Source organism: Saccostrea cucullata, unplaced genomic scaffold (assembly GCF_032062105.1).
Source record: "Saccostrea cucullata isolate Sc308-1 unplaced genomic scaffold, CSIRO_AGI_Scuc_v1 ctg403, whole genome shotgun sequence".
Classification (NCBI taxonomy): domain Eukaryota; kingdom Metazoa; phylum Mollusca; class Bivalvia; order Ostreida; family Ostreidae; genus Saccostrea; species Saccostrea cuccullata.
The window spans coordinates 435,100-449,765 of NW_026932593.1; the positions used below are offsets into that span (position 1 = coordinate 435,100).

The window sequence follows — 14,666 nt, forward strand, 5'->3', positions numbered from 1 at the left end:
TTTGTGCATCAAGACTCGCAAAATAATTTAATATTTCAGCAATCTAATTATTGTTTGATAAAGGTCTGTAGCAACGGCTTTTAATGTGTGTGTGTGTGTGTGTGTGTTGGGGGTGGGGGTGGGGGTGGGGGCTCCGACAAAATAAAAATCAAATCTGCGTTGTACAGACATGTGCTACACGTGAACCATCAGATCTCCATTTTTCCCATGATAAATTTCTTCCGTATAAATCCAGAACAGGTGTCAAGTCCCAGCCATTATGTGTTACACGTGTCAAAATAACCCGATTTTTAAACATGTTAAAACTGACAAAACTAAAGATCGCTAATCGGAAATAAAATTTCACGTTTGTGCTTTGAGACTACGATCAGTTATAAGTGGCAGATGATTTTAGAATAAGTGAACAAACCTTACATGAATATTCCCTTCACCTAGAAATTTTCTTAATTGAATTTCAGTTAGAAAAAACACGCATATTGTCCACGTATTGCAGTCCTTTTTTAAAGGACAGCAACTTGTTACTGAATATTAATTTAAAATAATTATACTTTCATGAATCATTTATGTTTTCGTTAAAAGCAGATCAAAAGAAGGTGATATAGGAAGGGAAAAAATGCGGTAGGATTTAATAACATACAATATGTACTAGTACAGTATAGTAATGTTATCAGAGTTATGAATATCAAACTACATAAAGCATAAAAGAGCTAAGATTTTTTTGACTGACGGTAATTTTTTTTATGACGTTATAAAATTTCCAATATTCTCAGTTTTAACTGGGAAAACCCCGAATTCCCTTTGTTTTATTCTAGACAGCCAATTCTTTAACCTATTCATTAGAAATCCACTTAATCAACACGCTTCTGATATTTTGTACAATACTATTGTTTTAACTTATGACAGGGACAATAGACTCTTAAGATAAAATTTTGGAAAGAAGGTGGGGGCCAGTGATCTGCATGAATCATTTGTACATTGGAAACTGTGAAATATTTTTATCCGTTTTTCCTAGGGGGTACTAAATCAAAGTAATGTTTCAAAAACAAAATATACACCAAAAATATTTAACGTATAGATGCAGGATACGTGTACATGTACATTATAGAATAGAAGATTAGAATTGCAGATTATAAAAAAGCCTAAACTGACCCAAACCAGATTATCATCGAATAATTTGGCCAAGAATTAGAGTCATTCCTTATAATTTAATTTTAAAATAATTAAACAACTGTGGGTGTAAAATTGTATTGCTTTTTTTAGTTCAAAGCCGCTCAAGAATGTAACGGACGTGATATAAAACAAGGGGAGGTCTTAACTGATATACAGATCTAGCAGCCATGATGTTGTGTACACGAGGTAAGATCGAGCTACTGTTTGAAGTTGAATGTACATTTATTCAATCTGGAATTTCCCATGAATTCCAAGGACTGGAAATGAAGGGATTGTATGGATTCAGCTGGTTGTCAAGGGGGTGTGTTCCCATACCAAACCAGCTAGGTTATTAAGAAATTGAAATTGAAAATTGAGCACTTTAAAATATAATGCGCTTAAGTTAAACTAATTATTTGACTTTTTTTCTGTGGATCAACAAAATTTGCCAGCATGTTATTATTTTTTCTATTGTTTTTCAAAGGGACAGGTGCATTATACTGTATGGGGTATGTATTTTATCCAATTCAGACCTTTTATCAAAATTATGCTGATAAATTGGTCAAGTGTTAATTTGTTAATTTGAGTAAACTTTGAAATTTTTTGAAATGTATTTATTATTCAGAAGTTTATCGGGCATTGTCCGAGCAACTAACCGTCCGGAGACTATCTGCCTAACTTTTTCACGATGAGAACATTTTTCCAAAAAATTATTATGATGGCCAGAATACAATAATTTAACAGAAGAAATAACGAATGAGACCAAAACTCGTAAAATCAAAATTATTTTAAAATAGTTCTCCTCAAAATTAATAGCATTATTAGTATATATTATCATCATCATTATTATTCTTTGTAAAACAGAATCCATGACTTCATTTTACAAAGAGAACTTTGTGTTCGGATTGTTCTTAATGTACTCTGTTTTAAAAATGTTGTGATTTTTGCTTTGTAAAAAAATATTAAAGAACAGGGTACAGTATCAATACAAATCTTGCCCTGTATTTTTATAAAATTAAGAAAGAAATGATGTTAGAAATTCATATGCATCCTTTCTGAATTATTGAAAATATCAAATCGTTTTCCAGTATGACCTTCTCAGTGCTAATTGTGATGTCATGAACCTGTGCATTTTCCCGTATTTTCTTTTAAAGTTGTAGAAGACATGACTTTTCAGTAGAATTTTCATTTAGAGAACAAACGGTGCATGTATCGCCCACAAAAATTTTAAGTTTGTGAATTTTAAATGCATTTTATACAATATACATGTACATGTACCTAACATTTGAACTAGGCAACGGCAACAGACACTTAATATTTTCTAAATGCAAATGAGCACAGAAATGAGTCTCTTTGAGTCTTTTCTGTGTAGAACTTAGAAATGTACCAAATCAAATACGTCTTTCTTTCCAGAGTGGTCCTCCTTCATGTCATGTTCTTTTACTGATTTATCATATTCATCTACTACTTTTGTTATTTTTTCTTTTTAGAATGAATGGAATTGAGTGTTGCGCTGGTTATAAATGGAATGAAATCACAAAAGATTGCAGCACAAGTAAGTAAACTTTCTTTTTATTGATATGTAAAAATGCATAAAAATATGCATATCCTATTTGATCAGAGATCAAATTAAAGCTTAGGTAAAAAGAGAGTTTAATTTTGTAATCAACGTATTTGACTGATCTGCAGTGTCTTCTAAGAGATCATTTAAGTTAAAACATTGCTGTGACGTCAAGTCTTTGTTCTTGCAGTCTAAAAATTTACCAGTAGCCGTCCGATAATAATAATTACCAGTCTGATAATATATTACCGGACGGTAATGATAACAAAATCGGACGGTATTTAAATAACAAAAAGAAGAGCGAAATTAAGATTAAATATGTCCAGAAACCCCAAACAAAAATGTTAGGAAAAAAATTCAGGGAAACCAAACGCAAGGAAATTAAGTTGATCACAATATAAAATACTTGTATCAAATCCATGAAAAGGAATCCGAGTTAAAACCTTCCACAACATTAATTTTCACTCTTTAAGTTTTTGATTCAGCACTTTAAATAAGCGAATTTAAATCCATTTCTGAAAAAAAGATTCTGCAATCTCCTTTTAAGTTTGTTCCCCGATGGCCACACTTTCAAATCCTGAGAATTTCCATTACACCCCTACTAATGTTATTGTGATTTAAATTCAAGACACGTGGTTTAGGTTGATCTATTCAAAGGTTATAGGGTAGAACCGGTTTTATAAATAAAATTGGCAGTAAACATGATATTGCTATGGCCTGTTTCTTTTGAAAACATGTCCTGTAATAAATGTTTCCAGACCTTTCTGAAAGACTTTCATGATTTTCAACACAAAAAGGGTGGCTAAAGGAGGGGGTGTTAAAATAACAATATATCATACTTTTCGGCGAAAATTAGAGCTCACTAGTGACCGATTCGCTGGAAAAAAATGTGTATTATCATCTACACTGACGAACCTTTGTTTGCCTTATATAGCTATTGTTATAAATGAGCACAGAGGATCTTACCACGAGCAACTGAACAATCGTTGAATGAATAGCAACGTTTACACCAAATACATGTTTACATTTTATTTCGAACACGTAGTTCAGGTCAATTTAGGATCATGTCAATGGACTGCAAAATAACTAAAATATTCTTACGAACAAAATACAAAGATAAAAATTAACTGAAAAGAGATGTTCAAGAAAACGTAGTTTGTGTCCAGTTCAGAACACCAGCGCTTCAAGGGTAAGGAAAACGAGCAGCATCTTCTATGCATTTAAATGGACAAAACTTTGTTTACGTTCGTGATCACGTGTTCGGTCAGGGAATTCACCTGGCAATTGTATATATTCACCGATAGTACAACAAAGGAGTTAATACAGACGCAAATCGCTTTTGCAGTACGACTTTCAGAAACCTAGACTTCCACTGTTTATAAAACAAATGAATTGTTTGTCATTATGAGCATGAAACTTATATTTTTAAAAATGCTTTTCATTTACCATAAGATTTTCTTTTTTTTCAAGCGTAAAATTCCTGTAGTATTCGTAGTAACCCATAATGCAATACCCATTCAGCTGATTGGTCAGTTAAAATCATGCTGGTGCCTCATTTGCTAATCTGACGCCAAAAAATATAGTCCCGGTTCCCATGCAAAAATATTTGTCCAAGAAAGAAACTTTAATTCAAGACTGCCGAAGATTGTATTATGGTGAAAACTTATTTTATAAGTTTGAATAAATGAAAGAGAGATCGATTGATTGAAATACATTTCTACAGACATTTTCAGATTCTAGGGTGGTGAAAACTGAAACGCAACATAACTTTTTTGTTTACCATGACTCCACGTGCTAGTCACTTCCTAGCCACATTTCCGTGAATAATTTACCCTATCTCGCTGAAGTTTCGCTAACTCTCGCCAGATCCACTGCCAGAGCTACTCTGAACTCATCGGGTTTTATAATTTACAGAACACCGAAAAATAAAAGGTTCCGAACACATTAGTAGGGGTGCATTAGTTAAGCTAAAAATTCAGCTATAGGGTGAAAATCCGCATTTTACTTGCCATGGTGATGGTTACAATATCACCCAAATTTATGCCAGTATCAATGTCAATTTATCCACATTATAAATAAAAATGCCCCCCACCCAAAAAAAAAAAAATCTTTCACCACCGTATCCCTGCCCTGCTAAACGAAACGACTGCCATTGAATGAATGAAATTAATGAAACAAGAGTTCACTCACTTTTTTACCGTTCACTCATTTCTTTTATCTACTTATCAGACGGGTAGAAAACAATGGATGCTTGAACTCCCATTGTGTTATTATCGGACTTCTCCAGGTAACTTTTGGACATTTAAATGACAATGTTTTATTATGATTTTACAAACAGCGTGACAGTCTGCTTGATGGAGCGTGCTAAAATTTTGTGTGCTGGTTATCATTTTGCTCATCGATTGGATCAATGAAATCAATACTAATTTGCATATGAAACTCGGAATACAACAATAGCCTGATAATACTGACCAATCACATTGAATGATTGTTTACCGGTACGGCATTTGTAGTCACCAGCAACACGTGGTCAGTCGAAGCCAGTTTTTCTGTCCTAAAAAAAACATGTATTATATTTGTTGTGATTTGACCGGATGGGTTTTTAAATACGTATAAGAAAGTTAGTAAGGCTACTCTGCTTCTGTTGTACTAGACGAGAACAAGACGCATGCGCAGGGGAGAGGCGTCCTGATTCACAGCTCATCAAAAATTTATGAAATTTACCAATAAGATGATCCCTTATCTTCCTATATTTGTCAGATTTGGTAGAAGATCACCTAAATGAAGTATTTATATCGTTTTCACCACAAATCTTTAACAGATTTATTTCTAATGATCTAAAATCGTAACCGGAAGTTCAACTATCTACTTTCACTTTCATTGTTTACGAAATGTTCCCGGGAAAATGAACACACTACAAATTGTGTTATTGTTTCTGGTAACCATCGGGAGATTTCAGAGAGTACCAAAACAAAGATCTCTTCCTCTGATAGACAGCTTTGACATCAGTGCTGAAGTTTTCCAAGTTGATAATTCCATAATCAGACAACATATTGTGTTAGTATCCAGAAAAGTTGCTGGTAAGTCATGTAGCTTATACCTGCATCTTTTAGCCCTTTTACTATCCAACGATTGCCATCCAAATCCAGGCCCAAGGACCCCTAAATTTCCCTGTCAAATCTGTGGGAAAGCTTGCAAATGGTCCCGCACTCGGCATTCTGTAGCTTGCAACAACTGTGAACTCTGGTACCACACTGACTGTATGGGTATGACAACCCAAATGTACAATGCCTACGCAGAACCTGATGTAAGCTGGTACTGCTGCTCCTGTGGTCTTCCAAATTTTAACTCAAGTCTGTTTGATGATTTTTACCACACCAATCAGAATCATCAACCCAGTCCTACTCTAACCTATCAACAACAAGGGTCTCGATATCAACAAATGCAGACATAGGCCCCCCACAATTTACATCTTCACCAAAGAAAATCCAGCAGGAAAATTACTCATATTCCAAACGCAAGCTCAGAGTCATATCAATAAATCTACAAAGTATCAGAGCTAAAAAAGAGTCATTCCATCATATGTTAGAGCAAACTGACCCAGATATAATCCTAGCTCAAGAGACATGGCTTAGATCAGATATCTATGATCGTGAAGTCTTACCACCATCTTATAAGTTCATTGCCAGGAGGGACAGACCATCAGACCCCCATGGTGGAGTTGCCATCATAGCTCGCTCCAATATACAGGATACAGAAATACAGCTCAACACCGATTGTGAAATAGTGGCAGCTACCTTCCAGGTCCAAAACTTAAAGAAGCCCCTGGTCATAGGATCAATCTATAGGCCACCTAGCAGTGACCAGCTGTATATGGATTCATTATGTAGTGAAATCCGTTCCTTGTCCAACAAGCACAATGGTTCAGTGATGTGGTTTGGAGGGGACCTGAACTTACCAGACATTGACTGGAATTCAGCCACAATCATAGGCCATAGCAACCCAGCGGCTATGAACTCAGCCTTCATTGATACCATTCAAGACATTGGCAGTGAGCAGATTGTTAACTCACCAACCCGAAATGAAAATATACTGGACATCATCATCTCTAACCGCCCCACCCTTGTAAATAAGTGTGTCAACATCCCAGGCCTAAGTGATCATGATGCCATATTGTTCGACTCAAACATTGTACCAGCTAGACAAAAACCAGCTCGACGTCTCATCCACCTGTGGAAACAGGCAAATCTTGATGGTATGAGAGAAGACCTAAACCAGTTCTCTACAGAGTTTACAGCAAACCACAGCATTGACTCACCAGTGGATCAACTCTGGTTATCCTTTAAGTCAAAATGCTTGAATACCCTACAGAAACATGTGCCAACCAAGATGACTTCACAACGGTATAGCCAATCCTGGTGCAATAGGAAAATCAGACGGCTATCTCGCCGAAAACAGAGAGCCTTCAGGAAGGCAAAGCAGACCAAAAGGCAAAAAGATTGGCAGTATTACCAAGACATACAGAAGTCATGCCAAACAGAGTGCAAGCTGGCCTTCAATTCATACATTGAAAATATTGTGAGTGACGATAAGAGCAACAAAAAGCTGTTCTCACTAGTCAAAGACCGTAAGTGTGACAGCAGCGGCATCTCACCACTCAAGAAGGAGGGAGTTCCTCGGTCTGACCCTAAGGAAAAAGCGGAGATACTGAATAACCAGTTTTCTTCTGTCTTCACCTCAGAGGATGGCTCATCACTTCCTGTCCTTGGTCCAAGTTCCATCCCGGACATGCCAACCATATCCATCAAGCAAGAGGGCATTAGGAAATTACTATCAAGGCTTAACCCTCATAAGGCAAGTGGTCCTGACGAACTGCCCACACGTCTACTCAAGGAAATGGCCAGTGAAATCACACCTGCACTCACACTTGTCTTCCAGGCCTCAGTACATCAAGGCACAACACCAGCAGATTGGAATACAGCCATCGTTACACCAATCTTCAAGAAAGGAGACAAGAGTAAACCATCAAATTACCGACCAGTGTCCTTAACTTCTGTATGCTGCAAAGTCCTGGAACACGTCATACATAGCTCCATCATGCGGTTCTTCGACCAACATAACATCTTATCTGATATGCAGCACGGATTCCGCAAATCACGATCTTGCGAATCTCAACTCATAGTCACCATCCAAGACCTGGCAAAAGGGCTAGATGACAACATCCAAATTGATGCCGTGCTCCTCGACTTCTCCAAGGCCTTCGACAAAGTGCCACACCAGCGGCTGGCTAAAAAGTTACACCACTATGGTATCCGTGGCCCAACTTTGTCTTGGATAGAGTCATTCCTAAGCAACAGATCCCAGCGCGTTGCAGTGGAAGGCATCTTGTCAGATTCAGCGCCAGTAACTTCAGGAGTACCTCAAGGGACAGTACTAGGACCATTGCTATTCCTTGTGTACATCAATGACCTACCTACACAAGTGAAATCAAACGCCCGTCTGTTTGCAGATGACTGCCTCCTGTACAGGAAGATTTGCAAACCAGACGACATAGCGGCACTACAACAGGACCTAGACAGGCTCCAAGAATGGGAAAGGAAATGGTTAATGGAATTCAATCCTGACAAATGCGAGGTCATCCGCATCACACGAAAAAGGAAGATCATCCAGGGAAGCTATTTCATACATAACCAGGTCCTGAATATAACCAACAAGGCTAAGTACCTGGGTGTAACTATTACCAACAACTTAAGCTGGAACACTCATATAGACCAGGTCTGCAAGAAGGCAAACTCCACCACAGCTTTTCTCCGGAGGAATCTACCATCCTGTCCTCATAAGACCAAGGAGATGTGCTACACAGCAATGGTCAGACCACAGTTGGAATATGCGTGCACTGTGTGGGATCCCTATACCCAGAACAATATCAGCAAGCTGGAAAGTGTACAGCGCCGAGCTGCAAGGTACGTGCTGGCTGACTACCAGACCACCAGCAGTGTCACCTCCATGATCCAGCAGCTGGGATGGGAGATGCTACAACATCGCCGCCAAAGCAGTGTTGATGTACAAGATCTTGCATTCCCTAGTAGCCATTCCATCCTCACCTTATTTCCATCCTACTGGTGCTGCTACTAGAGGCCATAAACAAAAACTGCAAATCCCATTTGCCAGAACAGACACATATAAACGATCCTTTATTCCGTCTGTGGAACGCTTTACCATCCAGCGTCACAGAAGCCCAATCCCTTGACTTATTCAAGTCGGGGCTGGGAAAAGTTGGTAAACTTTAAGGTGTCAGTAGTGTTTTTATCCAGTTTTTAATTGTAAATAGAGGACTCTACACTGCGCCTGTGTCCTGTTTTAACAAAGTGCGATGATGCCCAAAAGGCCCTGCACTATACCGGAAGAAGAAGAAGATATATATATATATCTATATATATGTATGTTGCTCTATCAATATCATCATTATAGGAAGTAAAATTTGCTTTGTCCGTTCACGTGTTATTGTTGTTTATTCAATGCGATTGGTCAGTATTGTCAGTGGTATTGCTGGCTTCTGTGTTTCTTATGCAAATTATTATTGATTCCATTGAAATCAAACATCCAATCGATGAGTAAAATGATTATCAGAGATAAAAATTTTTAGCACGCCCTATCAAGTGAACTGTCACGCTGTTAGTAAAACCATAATAAGTAAGATATATATGCCTCATACTATTCTATATGTAAAATTATCAGGCCCTAACGGGCCTCAAACAGTCTGATAATTTTACCTATAGAACAGTATTCGGCATATATCCATTACTTAAATCTGTAAAATACAATTATATTTGTTTATAAGTGCATTAAAAAAAAAAGAATTATATATATATATTTTTTTTTTGAAAAAATGTACACAGTGTTTCGTGACTTTAAACTTAAATTTATTCCCAAAAATTCTCTGTAAAGGATCAATTATAGATACAAAACACTGAGACTTGATGCAGAAATTTAAAGCGCAATATTTACGTGATTAAAATAAAATGAGGAAGTAATTTTAAGATAAAGTGATACAAAGTAAATTATATACGTATGTATAAATATATAATTGATTTTTGCAGAATTTTAACAAAAAGTTTAAATGTCGCATTGTCAAGTAGAAATTTGAAACAAAAGATATCGCAGTGTCTTATACATCTGTTTCATATTTGGATATTAAATTACTTGAAGAAAACGTTTATGGTAATCAAAAAAACAAGATTTATGATAAACTTGACGAATTTAACTTTCCCTAGCTGCAGATCTGTAGCTCTCCAAAAAATTAATTGACAGACCAGAGAGCTACAGTGCCACCCATTGAAAAAACTGTGTATTTATTGTGCACAAAAAAGTGCGCTGATTATCGATTTAATCATTTAATCTTTCACTGTTTCCACAACAAAACTTACCGTATAAGTAGAAAATTTTAGCGAGACGCAAATTAAGCGATTTTTCCTTAAAAACTCTTAATTTATTTATAGCGAGATGTTATTTTAGCGATTTTAAATGCACATTAAAGAAGCTATTACAAATAAAACGCAATTAATTTTTAGCGATATTCCGTTTTAGCGATCTCGGCACCCTTCGCTCATAATGCCAAAATTAAATCCTCGCTAAAAATTCTACTTATACGGTACCTTATAGTTGTTGTTTATAGCCCTCCTGGCCCTGAAATCGAGATCATCGAAAATTTCGTCTGTTTATACTGCCGTTTTGGTTTGTAAAATTTGGTTTGTAAACGCGCTTCGTGTCGGAGTCAATACTAAATTATACTTGATAGAAGAGTACGGAATGTTTTGAAATCTAAAGTCTTTGCAATTGTGGTAAGAATTAGGAAGAATTAATCCATACACTTGCGCAACTTTTTGTGCGCAATAAATATAGTTTTTTCAATTCGTGGCACTGTAGCTCTCCGGTCTATCAATATATATTTGTCGAAGAGCTACAGTTTTGCAGCTAAACTTTCCCTCACTTATTCATCGCCTGCAATAGTTTATTTCTCTCGGTTGATGCAATATGCAAGAGAGTGTTCTACGTAAACGTATGAATAATTTGGTAAAACGAGGGTCGCGTCATAGACGGCAAGGTGATGAAACAAGAATATCAGCAGTCTCGTTTAAAGTCATTATATCGTAATTTCCATTAAGTAAGGAAGCTTATTTCAACTTAATATATTATACAATTATGGACTTCAGTGTAGGTCGATATGGGGTTATAAGGACTCATGGCAATTGATATTGACCGAAGACACAGAAAGTGATAGCGACCGAGCCTGCGAAGCGGTTTATAAAAAAGCGTTAACTGTCCAAAGTTTTGTTAAGTTGAAATAAGCTTCATTCCGTATAATTTAATTTCAGTTTAGGCAGTGAGACTTAGGGCAGTTTACGCTTTATAAACCGCGAAGCGTTTTACAAAAAAAGCGTAAACTGCCCCAAGTTTTGTTATATATCGTATAATATAAGTTGAAATAAGCTTCATTCCTTATAATTTAATTTCAGTGCAGACAATGAGATAATTTCCTCCTCAGAATAAGGCTTTACAATGATCAAATTTTAAAAGTAACGTCAAGCGGAGTAATACGTTTTTTGATAATATACAAAATGGATAAAATCTTTTATCCAATCAAATGACGTGTTACAAGTAAAATTAAATAATTTCTCGATGAAAAAAATTTCAGCAAGCACAGTTTTTAGCTCTACTTGTCAGAGACCAGAAGAGCTTATGCGATAGTAAGGTGTCCGTCGTCCGTCCGTCTGTCTAGCTGTCTGTCTGTCCGTCTGTCTGTAAACAATTTTTCAAAACGCTACTCCTCCTACAGTTTTGATCTGATTTAAATATAGCTTGGCACACAAGTAGACTTCTCTAAGATACATAAAATAGTGCATCGGTTTTTTTATTTCGATGAATGATATTGCCATGGTTACTAAAAATAGAATTTTCTTTGAAACACCTTTAAAACGCTACTCCTCCTACAGTTTTGATCTGATTTCAGTATAACTTGGCACACAAGTAGTCTACACTAAGATACATAAAATAGTGCATCGGGTTTTGATTTCGATGAATGGTGTTGCCATGGTTACTAAAAATAGAATTTTCTGTGAAATTCTTAAAAACGCTACTCCTTCTACAGTTTTGGTCTGATTTTAATATAACTTGGCACCCATGTAGTCTACACTAAGATACATAAAATAGTGCATCGGGTTTTGATTTCGATGAATGGTGTTGCCATGGTTACTAAAAATAGAATTTTCTGTGAAATTCCTTTAAAACGCTACTCCTTCTACGGTTTTGGTCTGGTGGCAATTGTTTCTTTTCTCATCCTTTGTTATAAGTACAAACCAGTAGAGCTACAGTCTCGACAGAGACTTCTGGTTCGTTAAGTTAAATGCTAAAGTTTTTCATACTAATTGTTAGACCATAATTTACACACTGAATTGTTGACGGACTTTTTCATTATCTCCCTCCAAATCATGACAAGGAGACCGCTGATGTGACTAGTCGGCAAGGGATGCTAATCCTCCACGACATCTTATCCCAACTCTGAGTTTTAGGAGTTCCGTGAACTACCAAGATAATTTTAATGAAAGGCTTCGCTGAATACTGAATGAAATACCCTTGGTATGCAAGAGGTCCGACGGCAATGTATTGAATTTCAAGGTGTTCAGTTAAGTTTATGTTATAAACCCGCAAGGGGGAAACGTGATCCTAACATTAGTGTTAGCTTGATGACGCGACCTCTAAATATAGAAAGGGGGAAACGTACCATTATTTTTTTCCAGTTACGAAAAGACCCTTAATTTCCTAAATGTAAATTCATCTAAAACTGTTTTATGCCATGTAATTCATGTTTATCACCATTAATTCAGAGTGTGATCCTGGTTACATCGGTATTAACTGTACCGGTCAATGTAGTCCTGGTCGATATGGAGAGGCCTGTGCCTATCAGTGTGTCGAGTGTGAAAAGACTGAGTGTAATGTTTCATTTGGGTGTCCAATGACCACAACAGGTAAAGGTATAGAAATGTACAAGCTACGAATAATGTTTCCGTCCTAATATTTACACTAAAAAAAGTTAATTTTTGTTTCTTCAACTTTTTAAGCTCAAATCGACGAGATTGGGGGCATTTAGTGTCAAAGATTCAAAGAATATTATTATTTAACATACATTTAAAAACCAATGTTGGAATTTTTTTCAAAATGGCGAACTTTGGAGAAGAGGGATATTTCACCTTTAAGCTAAATGTTATATTACTTTTGACAGAAAAATTTCAAGGCTTTCAAAACAGAAGCTTGGCTCTTAATCCTGAAGAAAACCACGAAAAAGAAAAGAATGCAGTGAATATTTTGCAGATTGTATCCCTTACCTTCTCGGTTGGAACGTTTGTAGTTCTGGTCATGTTATTGGCGTACAAACGTACCCACAGGAACGGGATCAAAGTGACTGCCAATCCTCGACCTGAAAATTATTCGAAGACAAGCTCAAACTACCAGACTCTTAATGATATGGCCGTTTACAGCGGAATGGCAAAGGTTCAGATAAATCTAAACACATCGGAAAAAACGTTCACAGTTTTCCTGAATACTGATTCGAAAGGAACAACCAACATAGAAGCATTGCGTCGGTTGGAGAACAAAGAATCCGAAAATGCATGCGCTTTGGATGCCTCTCTGAATGGAAATGCTAAAAATTATGAAACTCTTCAATAACTAACATTTCTCTAGGAGGACAAAATATTCTATGTAAATTTTAATCAGCGATATGTATGTTTATGTAGAGGTCATATCTAAATTATTTAGAATTTACTTCAATCTATCTTAATCTTTCATGTTTTCAAAGGCACATATTTTATTTGTTACAAAGACATTATAAGACCTAAGAATTAAGAATACAAACTTTTCAAGGAGAGAGACAGAGAGAGAGAGAGAGTAAAACATTTTTGTCAAACTTTGGTAAAGGAATAAAGTTTTTCATGACAAAGTATCCTAACCCGATGCTTTATTCCAATTGTCAGAGACACAAGAATTTTAAAAAAACAAACAATGACAAAGACAACTTCAAAATATTCAAATACAAACGTTCTGGTAACTTTGAAAAGTCATGATTTGGAAAAAAAAATTGAAATTACACTGAGGATGTTTCCAATATAAATATGACCAACCATGACTTTGTTGTGTTTGAGAAGATGATATTTAAAGTTTCCCTACGTACTCCTATGTAAAAAATTGATTGTTAATTGTGGCCCCATCCTACCCCGGGGATGAGTCATGACTTGAACAATTCTAAATCTAACTACCTGAGAATGCTTCCACATAAGTTTGATATTTTCTAACACAGTAGTTTTTAATTGAGAAAAATATTATCAAAAGATGTAATAAAATATTTTTTTCACAAAATCATAATCATCTCTACATGAAAAAGGCGTGGCCCTTCATTTTAACAAACTTGAATCCCCTTTACCCAAGGATACTTTGTGGTAAGTTTGGTTGATATAGGTTTATAAGTTTTACAAGACGACACGCCAGCTGACAACGAACTTATTTTTAATCAGAACCATCGACTCTTGTAAGCTATAAAAAAAATTAAATAAATAATAACCTATGTTTATTTAACACAAAAACTAATCAAAATTACATGAATTCCTAGTCTATCATACCTATAGTTCAAAACCCGATATCCTTTTCACTTTCGTAAAGATTAAGAAATTGGATGCACATGTACCAAATAAAGCCAATCTTTGAAAAGCCAGACCTTCTTTTCAAATTTTCGTTAAATCTGTCACAGAGCACCACTAGACCAAGGAATCTCTTTCTGATAAAACTAAGAGATGTGAGAATTGTTGTGGTAATAAACAACAAGAGGCCCAGGGGTCACAGCGCTCACCTGAGCACATCGGCTAAGAAAAAGCACATATTGGATCAGAACTGAAAGTTTACTGAG

General features: G+C 36.1%; 1 protein-coding gene across 1 annotated transcript; it reads left to right on the forward strand.

Moving 5' to 3' along the window:
- Window positions 1-2,357: 2,357 nt before the first annotated feature.
- LOC134235528 (uncharacterized) lies at window positions 2,358-13,479 on the forward strand. The gene is made up of 4 exons (XM_062717670.1): window positions 2,358-2,380; window positions 2,640-2,704; window positions 12,595-12,735; window positions 12,990-13,479. Exons 2-4 carry the CDS (start codon window positions 2,641-2,643, stop codon window positions 13,433-13,435), a joined length of 651 nt encoding a protein of 216 aa, XP_062573654.1. The 5' UTR covers window positions 2,358-2,380; window position 2,640; the 3' UTR covers window positions 13,436-13,479.
- Window positions 13,480-14,666: the final 1,187 nt, after the last annotated feature.